Raw genomic sequence first — 24,912 nt, 5'->3', positions numbered from 1 at the left:
GCTGATGGCAGTGCTCTAGCAGCCCTCCTTTGCTCATCAGTAGCAGGTTCTGTTCCTGAAAGCTGGGAGCTCTTCCTTTCAGCTGGGAAGCAGGCAAGCAATATTCCGGGATCTCAAGGATAAAATAAGACACAGGGTCTGTCTTCAAGTGCTATTAGTGGATCTCTCCAACAGCGAGAGATAGGATAGATATCAGGGATGGTGCTTGGTCCTGCCAAGAGGGCAAGGGACTGGACTAGATGACCTCCCAAGGTCCCTCCCAGTTCTAGGAGATGTGTATCTCCAATTATTATTTTAAAAGGCGGAGGGGGGCAATAGCTCAGTGGCTTGAGCATTGGCCTGCTAAACCCAGGGTTGAGTTCAATCCTTGAGGAGGCCATTTAGAGATTGGGGCAAATAGACACTAGAGGGGGAGGATGCCTGAGTTACTACAAAGAATTCTGTCTCAGGTGTGCACCTGTTGCATCTTGCGCATGTGCACAGGCTCTAAACTGGTCACCATGTTTGGGTTGTGAGGGAATTTGCCTTCAGGGTCAGATTGACAGAGACTCTGCAGTTGGTTTGTTCTGATTTTTGTTGTTTTTCTCTGCAGTGTCCAGCATGGCTCAGTTGCTGATTTGAACTACTATATATTAGAACCTCAGAATTACAAACACTAGAGTTACCAACTCACCAGTCAACCACTCACCTGATTTGGAACTAGCGGTATGCAATCGGCAGCAGCAGAGCCCCCTGTCCCGACCTGCCCCCACCCCAAAAAAAATACTGGTGGTATGCAATCAGGCAGAAGCACTGATCCACCCCCACCTCAAAAAATACTGTTAGATGTAAAGTACTAACAGGGAAAGTAACATTTTTCTTCTATGTAGCAAAGTTTCAAAACTGTATTAAGTCAGCGTTCAGCTGTAAACTTTTGAAAGAACAACATTTTGTTCATAACACTGCAATATTTGTAATGGAACAACGTGCCTTCCTGAGATGTTTGTAACTCTGAGGTTCTACTGTAAATGGTGGATCTCTTTAATGTCAGAGGGGTGGTCCTGTTAGCTTGTATCTGCAAAAAACAACAAGAAGTCCTGCAGCATCTTAGAGACCAGCAATTCCCAGCCTTTTCGAGACAGGGACCCATTTTGACAATTCAGGAAGATTTTGTGACTCAAGGCAATTCAAAATGGTGTGTGTGGGGGAGGGGACGGGGGGGGGGTTCTCCCCTGGGAAAAATGCACCTCCCCTACCCTCCAGACTTAAACCTCTCTCAGCCTGAAACCGCCCCCCCACCCCACCTACCTCATCTGAGCTCCTCACACTGATGCTGCTGCTGCTTTGCCTCCTCCAGGCCACTGCTGCCTTCTCCATGTGGCTCCCTCCAGCCTTCCTCCTCCCTTTCCCCACCTGCAGCACAGGCAGTTCCCTGCCCTGCTGCACTGAAATGGGTCTCAGTTTAATTTGTTTAACAGCTGGATCCCTCCTGCTGGCCATTAAACCAATTAAATTGAGTTCCATTTCACACGGTAGGGCCAGGGCTGGGAGCTAGAGGAGTGAAAGTGGCAGGAATTGCGAATGGATCCTTAAAGAGCCACATGCAACTCGGAGCTGCCCAGCTGGTGACCTTTAGAAAATCTAATGGTGGCCCATGTTTGGATCTCGACCTGCAGGCTGGGAATCCCTGTAATAGACTAACAGATATTTTGGAGCATAAACTTTCATAGGCAAAGACCCACACAAGTTTATGCTCCAAAATATCTGTTAATCGGTAAGATGCCACAGGACTTCTTGATCTCTTTAATGTGACCTCTAAATCAAGATTTGAAAACTTCAGTAACTCAACCAGATGTGCGCGGCTTATTACAGGAGTGAGGTGGTGAGGTTCTGTGCCTCGCAATGGGCAGATCAGCATAGATGATTGTGATGACCTCTTCTGAACTTAGCGCCTGAGAACCTTCTGTAGCCAGTGTTTGGGTTTATGTTCTAAATTTTAAGGCTTGAGCCAGAAAGAGCTCCACCTTCTAAACAACTACACTTATTTCTCTGCTCAGACATCAGGTGAGAGCAAAATCTCTGTAGTGAACACTTAAGTTCGAAATCTAATATTGGGGGAGAGGGAGGGGGTAGGTGTAGGAAACCTTTTATCAAAGCAACATTTTGTGTGTTCCATCTTACTGCGCAATGGAACAAACAAGTCAGGCTATCTGAGTGGTGGGCAACTGCACACCCCACAGACTCCTCTGGCTGCTCTCCCCCCCCCCCCCAACACCTCTCATGCACTGGGGCACCAGAGCCCTGAACTTTCTCCCCACCCCCACCCAGCATGTGAGGAGTAATATGAATTGCCTGATTCATGCTTCATCCCTGGTCTTCCCTGTCCCTCCCAGAGTTGGAATGCTGCAAATCAGCTGTTTGTGGCATTCCAGATCTGGGAGAGAAGGGGAAGAGTGTAGATGGAGCATGAATCAGACTGTTTGCCTGCTCCAAAAGTGCTGGGAGGGAGGGGGAGGAACTGGTAAGTGTAGGGCTCCAGTGCCGAAGTGCATGGGGTAGAGAGAAACAAGGGGCAAGTGGGGCCATAGGTGGAACTGTGGTCTGCTGTGGCCTACTGAGATGAAGCAGGGTAACTCATGCGGCTCATTCAGGTTTCGTAGTTACCCATATGTGGTCTGTGTGCTCAGTTAGGTACAACTTCAGAATGATTGGTCATAGGCCCGTAACTTACAACTGGGTCACATAACCATGGGACTAGGTTTTTGTGACCCAGTTGTAACTTCTGTTTTCTAAGTGATGTCTCTATCTTCAGTGGGAAAAAAAAAAAGGAATTGATCCCATTCCCTTTCCTTCATTTTGATTTAATCAAATACAAGCTGAATTCAGTCCTGCTATTTCTGAAATGCTGGGTATAGCCGTATGCTCTGTTCCAAAGACAGTACTAGCTGAAACTGACCTTGGGGTCTTTTGTGCTTCAAGTTTCGTTTGAGTGGGGTTAGTCTGTAACCCTGCCTTATGGGTGCCATCTAGGGCTCTCTCTGTCTGTGGGGAAAATTCCTACAGTGACATGTTGGCCTCCATGCCCTGTACTTTGTGCATGAATACAAGACACACTGAAGTATTGTATGTTCCATAGCATGTATGTTACAAGCATGATATACCCAGCTGCTGTGTGGCACACTCACGCATATTATTTTTTTAGAAGTTAAGTCTCTGACCAGCAACGTAACTGAGCTTGAAGTGACTGTGGTTCCTTTGCCCTCTGGAGAGCTGCTCCTCTGAAGCCAGTGTTGGAAGGCACACAGACTTTCAATATAATTTCTATAGCTGCTAGAAAGCTGGGAGGGGGTCTAGTACTCCATTTAAAACATTACTTTGAACTTGACCTTTCTCATAGGTTGCACCTGGGAATTTGGAGCCATGGTTAACTACATCAAGAAGACCTACCCTCAGACACAGTTGGCTGTGGTGGGCTTCAGCCTGGGTGGAAACATTGTGTGCAAGTACCTAGGCGAGACCCAGGCCAACCAGGAGGGAGTGCTGTGCTGTATCAGTGTTTGCCAAGGGTACAGTGCATTAAGGTGAGTCCTGATAGGTTCCTGTGGAAATATAGTGCTGGCAGTAGGGATACATGCTGCTTCCTGCCCTGTCAGAATGCCTTATCCGCACTTCTAAGGGTGCCTGAAACACTGGACTACTATAAATGCTGCCTTTTTCTTTCTGCAAAGAGAGGCTTTACCTCCCTTTCTCCCAGTCTCCCTGGTGTGATCAGATGGGTTGGGCTGTATGGTTGTATGTTAAGGAAACTCCAGGTTCACAAGCAGGAACATTTCTGACTAGCCCGATCAATACGAGCAGCAAGTTTCTTGGGATTCATAATGGTCTTTTCTGGCATTAATCTGCAGAACAAAATGTGGTATTACAAAGGGACGCTTTAAGAGCTCCCCCTGATGTTAACAGTAATGCACTACAAACTAAAGTTTAGGCAGAGTGGGTGATGGTGAACGGTAACAGAGTTATGGGCTAGAATGGCATCTCCATGCCCATTCAGTTTTGCCTCATAATTAGGAGGGGAGCTTTGGAAAAGACTCAGTTCTGAGAGCCAGAGCCGCCACTCAGGCAACAGACTGTTCCCTACACTACAGAGAACTTCAGCCTGGCCAGCTAAATTGGAAGCTTTAGGGTCACTACAAATACCTGAAATTAAATGATTTGGTGGCCAAACTCTAAACACCATAGAGCATGCTTAGATGTTCTGACTGTATGATGCCCGTTTTAATTAGGGAATAAGCCACCTCGATATTCAACCAAGTCTAGGAAAGAATGCAGATGCAGTTAAGCTTTTGTTTCTAACCTTAGGCTGCAGAAGCTTTTTAACAGTATTAAAACATTGCCCAAAGCTGGAATAAACACAGCGGGCTTGAGAGCTAAGAAAGCGTAGGGCCAAAACTCCTGCTCAGAATAATGGTTCCCTGTATGCTGGCTGTAGTAATGTCTATCCCCTGATGCTCTGGCAGATTGGCAGCCTAGGACAGTACCTGTTAGCATGATGCCACACTCTGATTTGTCTGTGTTTCCTTGAGTCCTTTTGCAGGGTAGGAAACTAGCTGCTTGTTGAGCTCATGACTCCATCTGCTGGCCAAGTTTGAATAGCAAATCACCATTTACAGAACATCTGCCATGCATTGACAGGAGAGCTTTGCAGATAAGTCTCCCTACCTAACCTCTATTGCTGTCTTCAAGTATTTAATAGCCCTACAGTTGGTTGAAGGAGGGCTATTAGTAAAACTCCCTTAGAAGGGAATGTTTGTATTATGTGTCCATGTAGACCTTTTCAGTCAGTAGCATACAGTGTGTGGAGATCAGAGGGTGCAAAACTTCTCCAGGCTTAACTGCTAAACATTATTGTCCCCCAGTCCTGATCTAATGATTTACATTGGCCTCTTGCATAGTGCGTTCATCGGACCTGACTATGCATGGTTTGGAGTGGCTGGTCAGGGTTGGAGATCTTTTTTCTTGGTTGTATTGTCTCTAAGATAAATTTTAAAGCAGATGGCGTTTGATAGTACATAGAGACTTAGATCAAGACAGGGTAGAGGAGATTTGGGATCCATTGGAAAGTAATTCAGATGTCGAGTGCTGCAGTGCAGGCTATCCAGCTTACTGACAGTGAGCTGAGGCTGAAGAGAGTGAAGGAGATGAAGGCTTTATTCTCATAGGCTACGTCTACACTTATGAAAAACTTTAAAATAGCCATGCTAATGGCCAAATTGAAGAATACTAATGAGATGCTGAAATGAATATTCAGCACCTCATTAGCATGCTGTCAGCCGTGACACTAGGAAAATGCCGCATTTGCTTACCTGCGGCTTGTCTAAATGGGGGTCCTTTTCTTTTCAGCTGATAAGAATAAGGGGATTTCGATGTTTGCAGGGTCCTTTCGAAAAGGACCCCCGTGTGGACAAGCTGCAGGCAAGCAAAGCATGGCACTTTCGAAGTGCCATGGCCAGCAGCATGCTAATGAGGTACTGAATATTCATTGCAGCACCTCATTAGTATTCTTAGATTTGGCCATTAGCATGGCCATTTCGAAGTTTTGCGGAAGTGTAGACACAAACATAATGTAACTTACCTGGGAGAAATCAGTACCCAAAGCTAAAAGAGGACATGTTTCTGTATCATGAAATCTCTCGTATCCATGCAGGCTTGGTTTCACTGTTGACTTTGCTCTTGACATTGTGGTCTTGCTTGTTGACCATTTGCAGTGTGGCATTCAGTGTGAGCTATAGACTGTGATACAAGATCCCGTGCTTATGAAATCTGCACAGTCCATTAAATACAGGAAATTGTTTCATTTTGCACTCTGCTCAGGCTCTTTTTATAGTATTAGGCCTGCTGTCCAAAGCCGCAACTATGGAAAAGTGTGATAGGTCTAAGCACTAACCTGGATTTTAATGATGTTAAAGATTCAGTTGCGTGCACATAGCTTTCCAATGAAATGTGGTCTTTTTTTTTTCCCCCACAAGTATATGGCAGATATATCTTGGCGAGACATGGAGATAAGGAAGTTTTGAGGCTAAATTCCAGTCTAGAACTGGTGTGTGTATCATGCCCTGAACAAATGTAGCTTATTCATTAACTCTTGCTTCCTGCTAGCTTTTGGTTGGAACCTTGGGAGTTCTGATAAACCCCTCTGTTCGATTACTTCCCCTGGTGTTAATGTTTAAACTACAGAAGTAGTCACTATGGGACCTTGCTTTCACCTTTCTTAAGTTGCTCAGTAAATAAGAGGGAGTGTATTTTTCTTCATTACACTGTGACAAGGTTTACAATTACAGAAATAACCTGCTTGTGACCTTTGCATAGCAAAGGGAAATATTTGGTTCTGGAAGAGCTCACCAAATTAGTCTGATGTTAATAATTCTGTGTGACTGACAATATGTTAAGTTAGTAAGCTGTGAAATGGAGTTTTGACCACTCAGTACGGTTACCTGGGACTCCGGTTCAGCATCTAGCCATTCCATTTATCTCTATGTCCTCCAACCGATTTTTGTGTGGGTTTTGGAAGTTGACTTCCTATTTTAAACACTTCCCAACCCTGTTGCAGCATAGAAGGGCTGCACAAACAAGCCAAATCAACCTTAAAGGAAACAGCTAAACTTGACAACGCATAAAGTGCTGTGAAATGCACAAAAGAACTTAATCAAATAGTAAAACATTAAATCTCTTCTCTTTGTACTCTTTGTGTGGTGACAGTTACAAGGTAGATAGAAAGGCAAATATGACTTAAGGTAAGTGTTTCTTTGAACCTCTTCCCATCAATGTCTGAAACTACCCTGAGATGCAGGACACTTCAGTGAGTGGGTGACTAGCTGTTGCCTAACAAGACTGTGTAGACTTTTCTTCTGATATACTCTTCCTTCAGGGATTAAGCCTGTCCTATTGCTGACTAATTCATTGGTGAACAAGCCTGCAGCCTTTTTACATACCGCCTTGTCAGTGCCCAGGAGACTGTGGTTTATTGCTGTATTCCCACTAGACATAAACTGTTGCTACCTGCTTTGATTTGTTGACTTGTGATTGTGTTTAGGGCACAGGAAACTTTCATGCAGTGGGATCAATGTCGCAGATTCTATAACTTCCTCATGGCAGACAACATGAAGAAAATCATCCTCTCTCACAGGTAGAGTAGTAGGGCATCTGCTCTGAATAATTACATGGGCCAGCCAGCTTCAGTTGCAAAAGCAGTGTGTAATTGTTATGCAATTCCCTATGGGATCAACCAAGGGGTAAAATTTAAATGAGAGAGAACCCATACCTAGAAATCTGAATACATTTCAGCTTCCTAGAATGGGAGGATTTTGGCGAACAAAAACTTCCCCAACCTCTCATTGGCCCTTAATGTCTTGCCTGACTGCTTATTTTGGCTTCCAAGGAAGCTCACTGACTGAGTAATGCAAGATGCAGAGTTGTTTTTGTTTGCCAGCAGTCTTCCTTCCCTACTATACATTTGGCAGCTAAACATCAGCAGTGTTTCCCTTCTAGTCAGAGACCTTCTTATGCTTTGTTGTGCTGTGCCACATGTGTAAGCAGAGTGGCAGAATTTTTCTTGGTATGAGTTGAAGATTCATGGCATTGGGGTGTTGCGCTATCAAACGCAGTAGTCTGAGTTGCCAGCGTGCCTTAATGGCTCAGAACCTAAAAATGCACAGCCAGAGAGAATGCTCCCACATATTGCTCATTCCTGCAACTTGCCTTACTCCCATGCCGCTACTGATTAACTGCTATTGGTTGACCACTCAAATTCATATTCATTCCTCCCCCTTGCCCACTTATGCAGCCAGATGTGCTTTGAATACTGGTTGGGACAGGTTAGCTTCATATATATACATATCTCTTTTGTTTATGTAAGATGCCAAGAGAGACTTGGGACGGAGAAAAAATGAAAAATAGCTAACTTATACATGCTGATTCCAAATGTCAGAGTTAAAATCTTGGGAGTGAAACTCTCAATTCTTGTGCAGCATGGAAAATCTTTCTGGAGGGAAGAAAACTGTACTCTGTGTGTACAGCATATGGGGAGCCACATAATTCACTCCAGACAGCCAAATATTTTGACAACTTGACGAAACTCAAAATATATGAAGGACTGTAATCTCCCCATTAAATGGGCACATAGTATCGTAACCAAAAGACACCTGTTGCAGACTTAAAGGCAGTTTTGTTGAGTTATCAAAATATTTTCCTTCCATAATGGATCTCTTATGCTCTAGGGCAGGTCCCCAAACGAAACGCCATCTCCACCCTACAGCTGCCTCTTAAAAGGGAATAGAAATCCTGCAGGCCTTCAGCCTGTTTTGCAGTTTTGCAGTCTTTTGTTCTGGAGTCTGCATGTTTCCTGGGTAGTGATTTGCTCTTGTGAAGCAACACGGGTGTAATATCTGACTAGGACAATATTCATAGTGAATAGTTTTTTGTTAAGGTAATGTCCCAAATCACTTTCTTGCATGAACTAACAATGTCTCCATGCTGCTGAGGCAATAGTACCAGAGAGGGAGTAGATGCTATGCCCATGATCTCTAGCACTGTTACCGGAGCCACCCACATCTTTGGTAAGAAGCCAGAAAACGCTGCCTTGAACTGAAAAAACCTTTGCTCCAAACACCCCGGTCCCTGGATGTGCTTTGAAAAGTCCTCTATATGCATGTCTCAAACACAGCTTTCAGTGCCACAGAAAAGCATCTTTGTCCCAGAGTGGGCTGTTAAGTTCTCAGCTTAACCCCATCCAGCTGGCCAAAACTAACAAGCCGTGTGCATTCTTAAGTAAATCCCCACGGATGGGGGATATAGCCCTCATTTCTCTGTATCAGCAGTGGCAGACACAAGCTTCTCTGAGCAGGACAGGGCCTTGTTTCCTTTGTGTGGTCACTGTATTTGCTGCTTCTGTGTGTTTCAGGCAAGTCCTGTTTGGAGATAGTGTTAAGCAGCCCCAAACCCTGGCAGACTCAGACCTGAGCAGACTCTACACAGCAACGTCCCTCATGCAGATCGATGACACTATCATGAGGTATGACAGAAAATGTCCTCTGCAGCCCATCTTTTCAAATTCTCTTTGTTGCCGTATTATTTGTTGCTAGGTGTGGAGAAAGCTCTTGAAATTTGTTGTCAGCAACTATGTCACAATATTGACTACCTCCCTTCAGATCCTTGCCAACTTCTGATCAAGCTTTTGACACGCTTTCTACTGCTTTCTTTTGCAAGAATCAAACATCCAAAGCTAGAGTCAAGATCGAGGTCCCATTTTTCTGGATATTGTACAAACTCCTGAGAAGACAGTCTCTGCCTGAAAGAGTCCAGAAGGATGAAGCCATTTGTGTCTGCCCCTGGGACACGAAGTGGTTGACGTGGTTATAGGCCCATGCTGGTTCCTACCAAATTATGTTGTATCTCTTGCTTGACCTTTGATTGTGTACTTAAAACGCACACATACCTTACCTTTAACACCTGCCTATTTTAGTTTTAGAAAAACCTTACAGTTTGCTTATTTTGATTCTTACTGTATTATTAGAGGTTCCTTCAGCTCTTGGCTTTTATTGTTCAATATTAAACACCAGCCATTTCTTTATTAAATCTTGCCTCTCGAGTTTAACTCTCGCTTTTTACATATTCTTCACCAATTCAGTCCATTCCCAATGGCCTTGTATTCTCTTTCTCCTGAGCCTCCACAAGAGCAGGCACTGGTACTCCTCTCCCACTCCCCAAAAACCCATATCGCCACAAAATAACCACCCAAAGCCAACAGAAGGTGAAGCCCCCAGAGCTGCTGAGGGACTGGAAGGGTTTCCACCAGTTGCTCCTGAAGAGAGTCTGGATTTGTAAGTTGCTTTTCAGGGAAGGGGGTTCCCGCCCTGTGTGCCCTGCAGTACGTGAGATCTCTGAGATCTTGCTACCCTGTACTCTTTCTGGAATGTAGCAGAGAAGGAACTGGTTTCCCCAGTTGCAAGCCTGCAGCTTGGGGAAGGAGAGAGCAGGAGTGGATTGGACTCCATCAGGGGAAAACCTAGCTAGGAAAATGAGTAGTTACTTTCAACAGGCTTATAACTGCAGTGAATTTCATCTCATAAGCTGGGTGCTTCCGCAATTGCGTTTTCAGCAGGCCTGGCCTTAAGTCAAGGTGAGCAAGGCGACTGCTTTGGGCCCTGCACCTCCAGGACTCAGTGCTCCAACTGATTATAGCATCCACTGCTCACTGGCCAGGCCCCACTTAGCTGGTTCTGATTTTCCGGCTTCATAGGTAGCTGAAGATGAGATCCCAGTAAGGCGTTTTCTGTATGCCTATCAAATGGGGGCTGTTAATGCAACCAACCTTAATTATTTCTCCAGTCCTCTTTCTGTCAAGAGTGCTGATACCCAAGAAAGGTGGTTTTGAAGATCCCAAGGGTGGCTAGGCTTCCTCATCCATGTCCTGCTCAGCAGACACGAGTTTAATAGTGTTTAATTTGCCATCTGTTATGCCTCTGGCTTGTTACTGTGCTGCACTTCCTGTGCTATGGGGAACTGTGCACTTAGCTGGCAGGTTCTGTTTTGCCTCCCCCTGCTGGTCATACTCTTGCGAAGACCTCTATAGATGTCCCCTTTGGCAAATAAGAACAGAGTATTTCATCTGTTGTACTTCACCTGAGGTTGGGATTTTACACTGAGGTGGACCTGAACAGATGGTTTTAATTAAAGCACTGGAACGAGGCCACATTGGACAGCTTTTGGTGGTGGAGTGGACTACATCAAACATGACAGTTGTCCTTCAAGCAAGCAAGTGTTCTTGTCTTAGTTATTTGCTTTCTTTTTCAGGAAGTTCCATGGATATAGTTCTCTGAAAGAATATTATGAAAAGGAGAGTTGTCTGCATTACTTACACAGGGTGAGCTGCCACACTGGAGGTGGTTGTTACGGTTTCATTTTGCTCTTGGGAATGGCAAGGAATGTTCTTTGGTTTCTGCATCACTGGTACCTAGCTGTCATGTCTCATTTTTTGTGCAGATGTACAGTGTATCCGAGCCGGGAGTTCTAAGGAGCCTAATGGGACTTAAGCACCAATTGTCATTCACTGACTCCAGTGCCCAATTCCTTTAGGTTTCCTTGAGAGTCCTAGCCCTGATCTTCATTCAGTGCTATTTCTCTCAGACTAAAGACTGGCTTGGAAAACAAGAGTCATCTGTTTTCTCACAAATTCAGGCCTCCTACCTTATAGGAAATGAATCCAAATTGTGAGCCCATCGCTACAGAATTATGTGTTAGTGGTAGCAACGTAGTTTTCTGAGCACTAAGCACTACAGCTGTGTTCTTTTAAGTATATCAAACAAGTATTGTTCAGGTCTGTGCAATTTCAGAAACATTTTAAATAAATCATTACACTTTGGAAAGAGTCTCAAACATGGCCTCTCAGGTCAGATGATCAGATATTGCAGAGACCCAAGGCTGCAGAGGCAGAGCTGGGACATGTAGTAGTTATCCCTCCTCAGACACACTGAACCAAAAGATAGAAGTGAATATGTTACCAAAGCTCAGTAAAGCATTACGGCTTTAAATATCCAAAAGTTACTCTCTCCATTAGCTGCCTGTTGTACTAAATATATGGTGTAAGAGACTGTATCCTCTCAGCTGCCAATTACTCAGTTACTTCAGCTTCAGACATTGGGAGGAGTTGTTTGAGAAGCCTGGTAAGCAGCATGTTGCAGTCCAACCTCTGACCCAGAGGCAGGGTAATAATTACAGGGAAGAGGTGTCAGAGGAAGGCACTCAGTTTGGCAAATTTCGTGGTTGATAGCTGGTCCTCTGACACGAGCGCCTTATCAAAGACCGTGTTCAGGCTGCATGTCACTTTGGCCTGCTTAAGCATCTCTCATCAGTGATTCCAGAGAGCCGAACAAAATTGTTCTTCACCTCTCTTGCCCAAAGTAACAAGCACAACTGAAGTTTTATTATTACTCCATCTCTGCCAGTTTGTAACAATCCCTTCTCTGGTTGTGGCAGTGCATTCCCCTTGGGTGCTGCATGTCCTCTTCGAAAGCCAGAGGCAAATGGATGTTTGACCCTCTACCCAGCAGTGATAACTTATATTGTCCCTTCCAAAAACTGAATGCAAATGTTCTCAAGTACTGACCACACCAGATGTGTGGGGAATGCCACATGCATCTCCTGTACCAGTTATAAAGAAACTATGTAATGTCGGTGTCTGGAACTGCTCTGTCTGTGGGCCATTACTGGTGATTGCCCTGTAATACCCAGCTTGCCTTTTCGGCAGTTCAGCTGAACCATACCAAATGCTGCAGAGCAGTCCAGCAGTGACAGTCCACCAAGCATGGTTTATATATTGCGTGGTGTTACTTTTTTGATGGTGCTGCAGGCATAGGGCCATCACAAGATGTGGCACTCAGTTGTGGATTCATAGGCGGGTTGTGAGTAGATGCCTTTTGCTGTTAAGAGAATTGAGTTGAAACGATGAATCTATAACTCACTGTTTCTCCATTTCTTTCCATCTCCTCCTCCTCCTCCTCCGGCACAGATCTATGTTCCCCTCATGCTGGTTAATGCTGCTGATGACCCTCTGGTACATGACAGTCTGTTATCAATCCCAAGAGCTCTGTCAGGTGAGTTGAATGCATTACCAAAATAGATGGTTGCTTGCTCCTTCATCACATTTATGAATTACCATGCAAGGTCTGCTTGATAACTGTAGACAACCGTAATCTGTTGGATATGTACTATTGTTTTTTAAATCACCATTCACTGAGAAGGTTCCGAAGTTTATTTTGGTAGGATCTCACTAAATACTGTTCACGTTGGACCCTGACAGGCCACCGGACACTTGATTTACTTGCACATCTACAGGTCTGGCCACTTGTTGACTACTCTTGCCGGCCAGTGGGAACTGTTGAAAGTGCTGCAGGCTGGTCCACCACTTCCGGCAGCTCTACTGGCCTTGGTGCACTGCTTCCAGCCAATGAGAGCTGAGAGGGGCCCTATCTGAGGATATGCAGTTAAACAAAGTGTCCAGTGACTTGCCAGGGACTAACCCTACCAAACTGCCTCTGGTCTGTAGGCCGCTTATTGCCCACCCCTGCCCTAAAACGTCACACTGGATACCATTATTTGGGACAGTGCAGACCTCTGCTGTTTAACTTCTACAGTTGGCTTCTGAAATCTCATGCTATGTTCCTCTTTTAACCTTGCAGAGAAACGGGAGAACGTCATGTTTGTGTTACCACTGCATGGAGGCCACCTGGGCTTTTTTGAGGGGGCTGTACTCTTTCCTGAGCCCCTCACTTGGATGGATAAGCTCGTGGTACAGTACACCAATGCCATCTGCCAGTGGGAGAGGAATAAGTCTCAGTGCTCAGATACAGAGCAAGCGGCATCTGGCCAGGAGTAACTGTCCCAAAGACTCCCTCCGATTCACTTCACTATATTTCCCTCTTCTGGAACTCTGAATTCCCTCACCTGCCATTTCAGGTTTCCATCCTCTTTGTGATATCCTGGGACTGGGGTTTGGCCATGATGTTTCCTTCTGAAATGGAGCTACAACAGAGGGCAATAACTGGTATTGGGCATCTTTGTGTCTCCTTATGGGTTTGCAGTGCACTGCTGCATTGAAGAACTTTGGGTTGTTGCTTAGTGCTAGCTGCAGAATTCTCATACTAATGTAATGGTCTAGAAGTCCCAGTACTGCTGACCATCATGTTATTCTTCCACTGGTCAGGACTCTTTGTGGAGTTGCAAAACTTGTTTAGCTGTGGATGAATTGTGCTGGGAGCTCAATTCCCCCTGTCTCGTCATATCTCTTCTGACACTGGGAGAACTGTGTATCAGTCCATAGATACCAGCATTTCTGTCTCAAAGCCACTGGTATGTGGCTTGCTAAAAGAGGGGAAACCCTTGAGTGAGAAGTAGAGCTTCTGCCTGGCACCATTTTACAAGAATCTCTTGCCTTTTCCGGCAGTGCCCAAAACAGGATGCAGATGATATAGAAAACACTGAGCAAGTTTTCAGAGCTTCAGCTGTCTTGAAGGTGGCAGTATGTTTTACTGCTCCCACAGTTCTTTTCTGCTGGCCCTCTGCATAGAGATGAATTTCATGCTGGTCATTCATTGGATTTCATACTATGTCAACACTCTCACTCCAAGACAAAATAGCCTGCTTGTGATACTGGCCCTTTTTAAATGTAAAGAATTTTATTTTATTACTGCACTTTTGTGTTTTAACCCAGGCCTTTTTGAAAAGGGTTCTGGTTAATGCATTGGAACCACTGATTATCAGTCGGTGGGATACATCCGTTTTGTATGAGAGTATTTCTGAGAATTAATACACACTTAAGGAGTGTCTGGTGGGAGGTGGAGGAATATCAGTATCGGTTCTTGCTTCTTCTCTTCCTTTGTGCAATGTTCCTACTTCTCTGCCCTGAACTTCCAAAGCAATGAATGGTTTTGGTTTTCAGGCACATCAACAAGAACCTGGATGTCTCTAGTCCTTCGTAGCTAAAATGTTTGTTTGCATGACTGCCTCCCCAGTTATTCAAATCTGGCTCTTAATACCCTTTTCCACCGAGGATATTCATTTCAGTTAATGCATAAGGTGAAGTGTGGTAATTTGAAAGTCACTTGCATACCTTCCTCAAGGGGCTGATACTATACTATTGCCCAGAGGGCTCTTTTAAGATAACCTCCCTAGAAGAAAAACTCCCTCATGACAAGAATCTTCATTTAAAAACAAAGTCTGTCTAGACAGTAGAACTTTGTGGTCAAACTTTGCTTTACTTTCAGTCCTTCAGTATCATCATCTCAGTATTCCATCCTTGTGACCCCTTTCATCATCCATTTACTTCATCATCTATGTTCCTGTCACTGCCCACAACTAGCACTTTATTGCTTTAGCCTGGGTTTTGCATTCTGGGCACTTTAGTTGAAGGGTTAAGGGTAAAAGACCCTGCTGAATTTGAGTCCTGTAACACTAGTGGAATAAGCATCCTGGGCCACATGATCACTGAACTTCAGTAGATTGGAGAAATTTTTGTTTAATAAAGCAATAAGTACTGTAGCAAAGGTGCATTATCATATCAGGAAACAAACTCCTTCAGTTTGCCTTAGGCCAACTGCCTCGGCCTGTTTTTAACAAACTGTGGTAACGTGCATTGTCTTGGTTAGGGAGAGAATTCAGGTTCTGCTCTTGTTTTAGAAGTAAAAGAAATGACCAAGCAAAGCCATGACTCTTGTGGCTGATTTAAAGGATGTTTCAGGGCATCAGTTAGCAAGGGCATCCATGTTGGTGTTTATCTTTGTGGTCATCCTCTTGTCAATAATGCATCCACAAATACCAGAATAACCACACACGGCCTTCAGACTCTGTCCTAGTTGCAGTAGCTGTTTGTATAAATAATTCATGGGATGTAACTTAGAATATCTGCCACTTTTTTAGAAGTTGAATGTAAGCCACTGTTGTTCATACATGATATAAACGTGCAGGAATTTGGCTCTATATATGGTAGGTTTGAACTTCAGAAGTGCTTACGCTCTTTTGCCAGCTCTGCAATTGCTGTTCTTAGGTTGTCAGCTATCCAAGAGACCAGGCTGCCCTTCCCAAAGAAAGAAATTTCCTGTGCAGCTCACTGTGTGCATTCATTTCTCCAAACCCCACTTAGCTGCAAGTAGGAGGAATGGTCACTGCGGATGGTTCTAAGGGAGCAAAAGTTCTCCTTAGCACCCAGCAGACTGCTGAGGCGTCAAAGAGCAGGCAAAACCCAGGTATTTGGTTAGAGGCTGATGCAGTTGAAGCAAGAAATGTTTTGCGGTTTCCTAAATAGTTGATTTTAAATAAAACCACAATTCAGTTGTTTTCGCTAATAAAATACTTACTCCCCTCTCCAGTATAGCTGAGCCCTGGGTTCATAGCAATTCTAAACTAAGTTCAGTTTTTGTAACTCTTCAGACTTTTCTGAAAACTAATTGCATGGCTCTTGTTTGTTGAGCATCAGTTCTCCAAAAGTAAGTGTTGAAGCCTTCCTTCTGGGGCGGTAACTTGGGACCATTTTCTAAAGGAAATAAAAGGGTTTGTTGCTTTGGAGAGGCTTGTTTTGAGTGTTCAATGTCTTTGGCAGCTCTCTAGCTGCTGAGCTCAGGGATTGCATTGCCATACAGCTAAGGGTTGTAGCATCTGTCTGAAGAGGACCTCTTTTTTCCTGGAATTCAGTGAATCAGGCTTTGAGATTGCAGGGTTTTTGCACCATGCTGTTTGTCAGATGATAGCACTTTGGTCTCCTCTTTTTGTAGGACATGTGGAAGAATGGTGAAGTCTTCATCTCTCCAAAGACAGAGGTTCAGTCTAGCATAACTAACTGAGGCAGGTGACTTCCATTCTTGTTGAGTATTAAAATAACTCCTCCTCCAATAAGAAAAGCAGCTGGAAGCATTTCTAAACTGATGGGAGTTCCTGCTTGTCCAGTCAAACTGAGCAGGCAAGCAGAGATTCTGTTGTTGGAGAAACCCAGAGGAAGCAGACTTCACTGGGAAAATATCATTTCTATCTTTCACCATTGTGGACAGCTGTACTTGGCCGGCCCCTCTTTCTTAGTGAGCTTATCTTATCTGTAGTGATTCTCAAAGAGTGAGACCATGTCTCTGTAGAAAAGTAAAGCCCCTCCCAATGTTATACAGGCTGCTACTGTGAAAGATTTTGAAGACTTAAGGAAACTATTCATGATCAGCAGCAGTTCCTCCTTAAAGGTATCACCAAGAAAAGCCACCTCTGTCCTGCTGCCTGTAGAGATTTCCATAGCACTTACTCACTGCTTCTCTGCATGCCCATATACTGAGACTTCAGGAGCACTTAGGATTCCAGACATCTGGAGAAGTCACTGCATCGGTGGTAGGAAATGAAGCAAGACCTAGGTCTTGTCACTGTAGCCACAAGAGTTCTTGCATCATCAGGTGAGCTGTCTGTGTGCTCTAAAGCACTTGAAGCAGTTGTGCTTATATCTGGAATATGATTAATTCTAGCAAGTGTGGTAGGTAGCTATTTTGGGAGAAAAGAAAGGGGTTACTTAAGGCCTTTGCTGTGGGCTTTAAAGTTCTCATTTGAGTTTTGAAACTTAAGTTCATCCTAACAAGATTTTTATAGCTAGAAAGGTTTAATAAAACCTCTTCACCTTTAGTGTGGCTTTGAATGTGTGGGCCAGGAATCAGTGGTGTAAAATTTTAAGAGCTTCCCAGTCTGTCTGGAAGCCATGTCTGGTAGATCATTTCTTCTGCCTTCCCTCTAGCTAGAAATCTGCTGCACTACATAGACTGTATTAAGTCTTCTGAAGAGGGAACATCTTTTATTAAACCCTGTAGCTGAAGGGGTCAGTGCATACTTCTCAAAGAGGGTCTGCCCTTGTACATCAGGCCTAACTTTTGGTCTGCCATGCACTGTGCTCGCAGTGGTAGTGTGAGGGCATATGCATGCCAGGGACCAAGTTGAGACCATCATGGTAATAGCATATGACTTAGTCAGGTTTGTGCTCTTATCTTTTTAAAGGTGAAAGTCATGTATGCAGATTCCAGGCCTGTAGAGACTTTCACACAATAAGCACCTCCTAAAATGTTTCAAAAAACCCACACTAGCTGTAGCAAGCATCTAAAGTGTAAACTTCCCGAAATAGCCTAATAATGCAAATGGAACATCAGAGCTCGTCTCCTTAGATCCACTGTGTGAGATGGGAGCTCACAAGTGAATTTTCTGTATTGATAATTTTGGATTAAGGAACAGAGGTAAAATGAAATAAATATCACTAGGGCTCTGGTAACTGGCTCTTAACACCATAAATGTGTGTACCCCCTCACTAGATGTTATTGGCATTTAGAAACAAATCACCAGAAATGCTTTCCTACTCAGTTGAAGTCAGTTTTCCCTGAGCAGTTAGACTGGTACAACATTCTTTCCACTGCTACCAGGTGTCTGCAGACACTTGAACTTTGCAGGTGACTGCTGGAACATGCTCTGAGACTAGAGCACGAGGAATTTGTTTTCATTACTTCAGACCTTCTGCAATCTTTAACAGCCGAGCTCCAACAATCTCCTTTTGAAGAGCTTGACAGGGTTTCCAAATGTCGGCACCTGTTGAAGATACCTGAGACTCTCGGCGGTCTCCTCTTCAGCCCTTCTTGGCACTGATTCTTGTTTATCAAGAAGTATTTGTTTTGAATTGTGAGCAGTAAGTTAAAACACAGTACTTATGTCCACGGCAATTGACTTAAGCAATCTTTCTTCATCTGCCCTAGTTCTGTCACTCAGTGCCTTGCCCTTTGTTCTTCCCATTTCCTTCTCAACATCAGCACATTGACAGCTGTCAGTAATGCATATCCGCAACTCTTGTTGCTCTCTGTCATCCTGCGGAAAGCAAACACCCAACTTTCCTTCTTTGGAGTCAAAGCTAAAAGCAGCCTGGCAGTGGGTGAAATATCACTGAATGACAGGTGTGTGCTGAACTGGGAAAGGACCTTGGGTTTGGGCAGCTTAAAACAAGCCATAGTGATGTCTGCAAGGTTAAACTTATAGCTGAATAAGCAGTAGATTATTTACATCTGACTTCTCCTGCCTATAGAATAGGGAGTGACTCTCCGCTATTGACTGAAACATAAACATGTCTTCTTTCTAAAATCCAAAAGATCCTGTTTCCCTCCAGCCCTCTTGGGGGGCATCCAGGTCTCTGATATTCTAGTGAGCTAGCTTACTTGGTTCACTAGCTGGCTGGCCAAATAGTGTACAGCAGGAGGTGGTCTGTCTCCTTATCCAATACATCAGGAAGGCATTTGGGGTGCTTATTGCCAAAGGTTGTGACACTGGTGACAGGGGAGCAATGCAAGGAGCTTCCTGGAAATGTTTTGATTGGTGGTTGTAAACCTTCTTTACAAGGAGCCTAGAAAGGGACCCAGCCTTGGGTTAGTGGGTGATGTGTGAACAGATGTGACACTAACCAGTCAGAGGGCTGTATATATCCATTGCTTGTCCTGAGTCAGACACCATGTGTCCTTTCATTGCCAGTTGTGTGTGTTTGGGTGGTGTGCAGTAGCCATAGTGACTCAGAACAGCAATGTTTACTGCAAGGGTCCAAATTCTAGGCAGAAAGCAGATTGCTTTTGGTGTGAGTGCTCTTGCTTTTTAAAAGGCTGTTAAGAACAGAGGTTAGGGTGCACCAAACAGCCCACAGAGTTGTGCCTTGCAGTGCTACTGGGATCCAGGTTCCCCTCTTCTGCAAGACATGCTTTTACTGCTTGTGTCCACACTGTCGCCATCTGGACTTGTTTTCTTCTGACTCTGCTGCTTCTGAGATCAAATTATCTGTTAATCATCTGGGTTGGGTTGGAAGGGTTGTGTTATCAAGAACTGTACTGTTGCTCATTTAAACACATGGATTCCATTAAAAAATTATTTGCTGGTTAAATCTGAGGGCACAATCACTGTATTAAAGGGCAACATTTTCTGCACTGGGGCTGTAAGAGACAACCTTTTCCAAACCCATCTAATAGCTCCAAAAAGAATCAAGCCCTGCTTCCTCTGTGTGTAAGCTTGTTTTCTCACTGCTAACTTCTAGCAGCCTGTTTAGCTCTAACCCTCTTGGGAGCATCCATGTTTGAGTCCCATAATTGGCTGTATAGGTGGGGGCCTACATAGCCTGTTGCTTTTATGTGACTGGCAAACATTTTGCAGTGCATCTGTCTTGTCATGCAAAGAACAGGGCTACAGTCAGAGGAGGCAGGATACCATATCAGAGTGATCAGTAAAGCATGTTCTACCAGAGTATTTAATCTTCTGGTGCCAGCTGCCAGCTGGGGGAGTCCTAAGAAATATAGCTGATGGGCCATATAGTTAGTTTAAAACTGACTGTATGGTCCATATGACAGTCTCCCAAAAGAGGGTGATTTTTCACAGCTGTTGAGCGATTTGTCCCTAGTCCCAGACTTTGGTTCTCTACCAGCCTGTGTTTCTCTTCATTAAGAAAGCACAATTTTTTCAAGACAAGCTCTTTCCCTCTCTCCCAGGTGTCCCCAAGCAGAGGGGGGTATCCTGACACCTCAGGAAGCCACATCTGTACCTGTGTACTCTTTGATTTCTGTCAATGCAGCTGCCTTAGTGAAGTGGGTTGAGTGTAACTTTTTTGGATGTCTTTGAACTCTTGCTATTCAACCGAAATTTAAAAAAAGAAATTATGAAAAATTTTGCTTCAAATAGACTCTCTGGAATCCTCACTTCCACATTCCTGATCCTTTTTTAACTTTAAGTGCTGCCCAGGAAAGGTTGCATTTGGATTCTGAGACCTGCCCCCAGCTGCCAGGTTTGGAGTCAGATTCTCAGGAGCTGTGAGCTCCTGAGGAGAAGATTTGCAACTAGCAATGCAATTTTTCTATATCTGCTGACGTTTATCTTTTAAAAAGTTATAAAATGTGTCCTTGATTTATTCTTCGTGTTAATTTTTTTTGTTCTTTTTTTCTGTGTGATGTTAAAGGAAGTCATTGCAAAACTATGTAATTTTGTTATCTTCAATTGAATTTCTTTACTTAAAAAATAATAAAGGACTCACTGAGTTCAGTTGTTTGTGTTGTAGCTGTATATGTAAAAGCTGCCCTTCCTTGATGGGTTAATCTTCCCTGAATTCATTTTCCTTTTCTTTGGGAGACCCCCCCAAGCGGTAATAATGTTTGCCCATGAAAGGGTGCAAAGTTAAGGGCTTTTTTGGCAGGGGAGAATGTTGCATATCGATTGAGGTGATACTCATAGCCTAAAAAAGGGATCATTGGAAATCCTCCATCAAATAATGAGATATGAAGAGCATGAGCCAAGTGCTTTGGAATAGGGCAGAATCCTGTGTCGTCTCAGAATGAATTTGAATTGCTGTGAGCTGGGACATTTCAGACAGTCTTCAAGTTAAGTATCAGATCCCCAAATGCCTGATGTTTTTGTCCTAAAGTATTACTTTCCTCCCTCTCCTTACACCTCTCAGATATCCGGTGTTGATGGAAATTCTAAATTTCCTTACGGAACTCTGAACTCAGACGTGGTCGCCTCATCTGTAGGTGTGGTCACCTCATCTAAAAAAAATACTATCATTAGAAAAGGTTCAGAAAAGGGCAACGAAAATGATTAGGGATTTGGAACAGGTTCCCTGTGAAGAGAGATTAGAAACTAGGACTTTTCACCTTAGAAAAGAGGACACTAAGGGGGGATATGATAGAGGTATGTAAAATTAAGAGTGATGTGGAGAAAGTGAACAAGGAAAACTTTACTTGTTCCTCTAATATCAGAACTAGGGGACACCAAATGAAATTAATGGGCCACAGGTTTAAAACAAATAAAAGGAAGTTCTTCACACAGCGCACAGTCAAAATGTGGAACTCCTTCCCAGAGGAGGCTGTCAAGGCTTAGGACTATAATAGGGTTTTAAAAAGAGCTAGATAAATTCATGGATGTTAGGTCCATTAATGGCTATTAGCCAGGATGGGTCCCTAGCCTCTGTTTGTCAGAGGCTGGAGATGGATGGCAGGAGAGAATTTGTTACATGTTCAGTTCGCTCCCTCTGGAGCACTTAGTATTGGCCACTGTCGACAGACAGGATACTGAGCTATATGGGCCTTTGATCTGACCCAGTATGGCCGTTCTTAAGTCCAGACTGGCCCATGCTCTGGGTACCACCCTTTTGACTGTTGCCATACAGAAATTATGCTGGTGGAGCAGACCAGCTGTCTGCCTAATCAGACACCCCGTTTCTAACAGCAGCCAGTGGTAGAATTCCAGCAATGGCCAGTTTTGGGGCACTGGCTGTCAATCTTTCGGGGTTCAACTTAGCGCACTTAGCGGGGCTGTGCTAAATTGAACTGTTGTGGTGCCACTATCGACACTTGTACTCCTCGCAGCTGTGAGGAGCAAGGGAATTTCCCCCATTGACCTCCTGCTGTGAGACTGCCTGCAAAAATTGATTTTTAGATCCATTGACTCCAGCGACACAATTCTCGTAGCTGGATTTGCAGATCTAAAATCAATTTTTATGCCCTAGTGTAGAAGTGGCTTTGGGAATTTGCAGGGGGAGGTTGGAGGGGATATTGCCTCTGCACATTTCTGTTGTGATTTGTTGGTTTATGCTCTTTCAAGCCTTTAATCTTTTTTGCTGTCCATCTCCGCAGCTGTTTTCTGCTGTGTTTTGAGATGAGATGACCCGAACAAAATACAGAGTTTCAGAGGAAGAGAGGTAATGATTTCATGCACTTCTACGGTTGCGGGGGGAAATAGCGTCCTGGGATGATGATGTGATGTGGAGTCTCTTTAACAACTGATGTGTGAACCGAGAGGTGAATTTGGGAACTGGCAATGGGGAAGGTGGTATCCTTCAAACCATGTTCATCTCAAACTGCAATACTTTGCTCAGGGCTTCCCTCAGGCCTGAAGAAGCTGCAGCGCAGCAAAGACTCCTGCTCAAGGTGCCATTGCTCTGACTAAACCTGCCACCAGGGCCATCCCTAAAGGAATCTGGGACCTAGAACAACCCCCCCCTGCCCACCCAATCTGCCTCTTCCCACCCTTGCTCTGCCCTCGTCTCACTTCCACTCCACCCCTTTCTGCAAGCCCTATTCCCTGAGTGGTATGGCGCAGGGGATGAGTCGAGGGCCTGGGGCCAGCATCAGGGTCAATTCTGCCCCTGTACTCACCCATGTTGGCAGGAAGCAGAACCTGGCCTCAGCCCTGTTCTGCTCTACTGGCTTCCAGCCACATTGCTCCACTTTCTGCCCTCAGCGCAGGAGACAGTCACCCCCATCCAGCCTCCTCCCCGAGTGATGTGGCTGGGAGCCAAGGGAGCAGAACATTGAGGGTCTGACCTCTGATACCAGGTTCCCTGGTCCACTGTGGATGGCACCATCCCAAACAAAACCCTCCAATGGACAGGATGGCCCTGCCTGCCACATGAAAGGGGTTCCTTGCAGAAGAAATTGTGTTGGTCGACAGCCCTGCCTACTCAGTCCCCAGGCCCCCATCTCTGTCCAGCCCAGCAGCCCTGCTAAGGCTAGAACCTCTAATTCAAAAGCTACTGTTTGCACCCTGAGTCCCATCAGTCCGTTGATGTGCATCCTGATTCTGTTCCTTCGGCTGCGTAGTCCCCTTCTCCAGGCACCCCCCAAAAGAGCACCACTACCCAGCTGAGAGCTGCCTTTGTTGAAGTACATGTGTGGCATCATCCCACCTGCCTTTGCAGCTACTCAAAGTTCTCCTGCTTTAAATTATCCCAGGCAGCTGGTAAGGCCATTGGTACCCCACCCACCCACAGCGGCACCAGAAATGCCCCAGAGAAGCCATCTGCCTTAGAATTTAGCACCACAGATTCCAATTTCTCACACAGGTGATGGACACTTTTCTGGCTGGAGTCGTCCTGCTGCTGCTTTTCCAGATTGCATGCTCAGCTGCTGGGTGTTCCCTGAGCTCTCTGCCTCCGATATAGTGCTCTTCTCTCTCACTGCACAGGCTTCCCCTGCACTGGCCACCAGCAAGCAGTGCTGAGCTGTTAACTTGGAGTAACCTGGCCTAAGCTGCCTTCAGCCACTTGGTGTCCTCCTTCCTGCCCCTGGCGCACATTGCCTTGTCCCGCCTACCACGGACATACAGGCACTACTCTTCTGTCCTATGCAACCCAACCACCCCACACCTAAATCTATCCATGATGTAGCACTGGGGGGAAGGCTTGGACTGTAGCATAGGTTGGTGTCTCCTTGCATAGCTGAGACAATTCGTAGGGTCTGGCTCTCCTGAAGGGCCCAGTAGCCTCAACCCCCCTGCAGCAGAGAAACTAATGTCTAAAATGTTAATCCTGTGCCAATCCAAATGGGAAAGGCTGTGTGCTCAGTCTGCCAGAGCTGCCCTGGCTGCAAGGAACTGCACATCTGAAGGGGGTCTCCAGAGCTGCGGCTGGGAGCATTTTGCTGCTGTTTCCTGCAGTCACCCCAGTAGCACACTTCATCTGTTCTCCTTCGTGTATTGAGTTCTGGCTAGAGACATCTTTTGCTCAGTTTCTGTAATGCCCTTCCGTGTTCTGCCTGCTGTCCTCTGCCCCGCCGTGCTGGATGGCTGGGGGCTGCTTTGTGGAGAGCAGATGGTGTAGGTTTGGAAAGAGAAGGCGGGAGTGGTGATGAGTCCCTGTATGGCTGCTGCCTTCTGCACCAGGCAAGAAGGTGAACGCTGGCGCATCAACCCCTTTTCTTCAAACTGGAATTAGGCTAGCTCCTCTCAGACCAGACGGCTGGTCTGCTGGCTCTTAAATCCGCCTGACTGGAAGTGGCAACACCCCCACCCACCCTCTTGCTAGCAAGAGACAAGGGAGAGGTGTGTGAACTGGTTAGGAACTGGAAATCAATCCAGTCTCCTAATCACAACTGTAGCCTGAATATTTGGCAAAAGACACCTTGGAAGTGTTAACCAGTTGTTGATGGAGCCTAGTGCATTGCAAAGCACTGCCAAAATCAGCCAGGGCCTCCTTGGTTTGTTGGCACAAAATGCCTTCCTCTGTGTTTCCTTTTACTCTGCCCAAGGTGGCAAGTTTAATTTCCCCTGCAACAGGCTCCTGGCTGTTTAGCAGCTCTCACCAGTGTCTTGTTTGGCCTGTACATAGGCGGGCAAGTGCCATCGCTGCCTGCCCCCCGACTGGGATTTATGTGCCCCCTTGTCAAATGACTTGTATTTGGCCAGAAGACGGGAGTTGTGCCTTCCACCGAGTGAGAACCTTTCAGCTCTCCAGCAGTCGCTCTCACTCAATGTGCATGGTCCTCTTAGAGCAACAAACCAACCAGTCCAATTGCAGGGCCCGTTCTTTCCCCGGGAGCACTGCTTTGATCCCAAGCCGTGGCTGAATGTTGCCTTTTGCTGAGC

The 24,912-nt window shown here is 45.2% G+C and overlaps 1 protein-coding gene across 2 annotated transcripts in view; it reads left to right on the top strand.

Annotated features, from left to right (window-relative positions):
* Positions 1-20,589, top strand: part of ABHD2 (abhydrolase domain containing 2, acylglycerol lipase) — a 64,901-nt gene extending 44,312 nt beyond the window's left edge. For both annotated transcript variants that reach the window (XM_075006446.1, XM_075006447.1), the window contains exons 6-11: positions 3,377-3,560; positions 7,070-7,162; positions 8,936-9,046; positions 10,828-10,897; positions 12,542-12,626; positions 13,212-20,589. In XM_075006446.1, coding sequence (XP_074862547.1) covers positions 3,377-3,560; positions 7,070-7,162; positions 8,936-9,046; positions 10,828-10,897; positions 12,542-12,626; positions 13,212-13,408 — 740 coding nt within the window. In that variant the 3' untranslated portion in view covers positions 13,409-20,589. The remainder of the gene's footprint in view (positions 1-3,376; positions 3,561-7,069; positions 7,163-8,935; positions 9,047-10,827; positions 10,898-12,541; positions 12,627-13,211) is intronic.
* Positions 20,590-24,912: the final 4,323 nt, after the last annotated feature.

The sequence above is a fragment of the Carettochelys insculpta genome, chromosome 12 (assembly GCF_033958435.1).
Source record: "Carettochelys insculpta isolate YL-2023 chromosome 12, ASM3395843v1, whole genome shotgun sequence".
Lineage (NCBI taxonomy): Eukaryota > Metazoa > Chordata > Testudines > Carettochelyidae > Carettochelys > Carettochelys insculpta.
The sequence above is the reverse complement of the archived record's forward strand: the minus strand, read 5'-3'. Positions and strand labels throughout refer to the sequence as shown.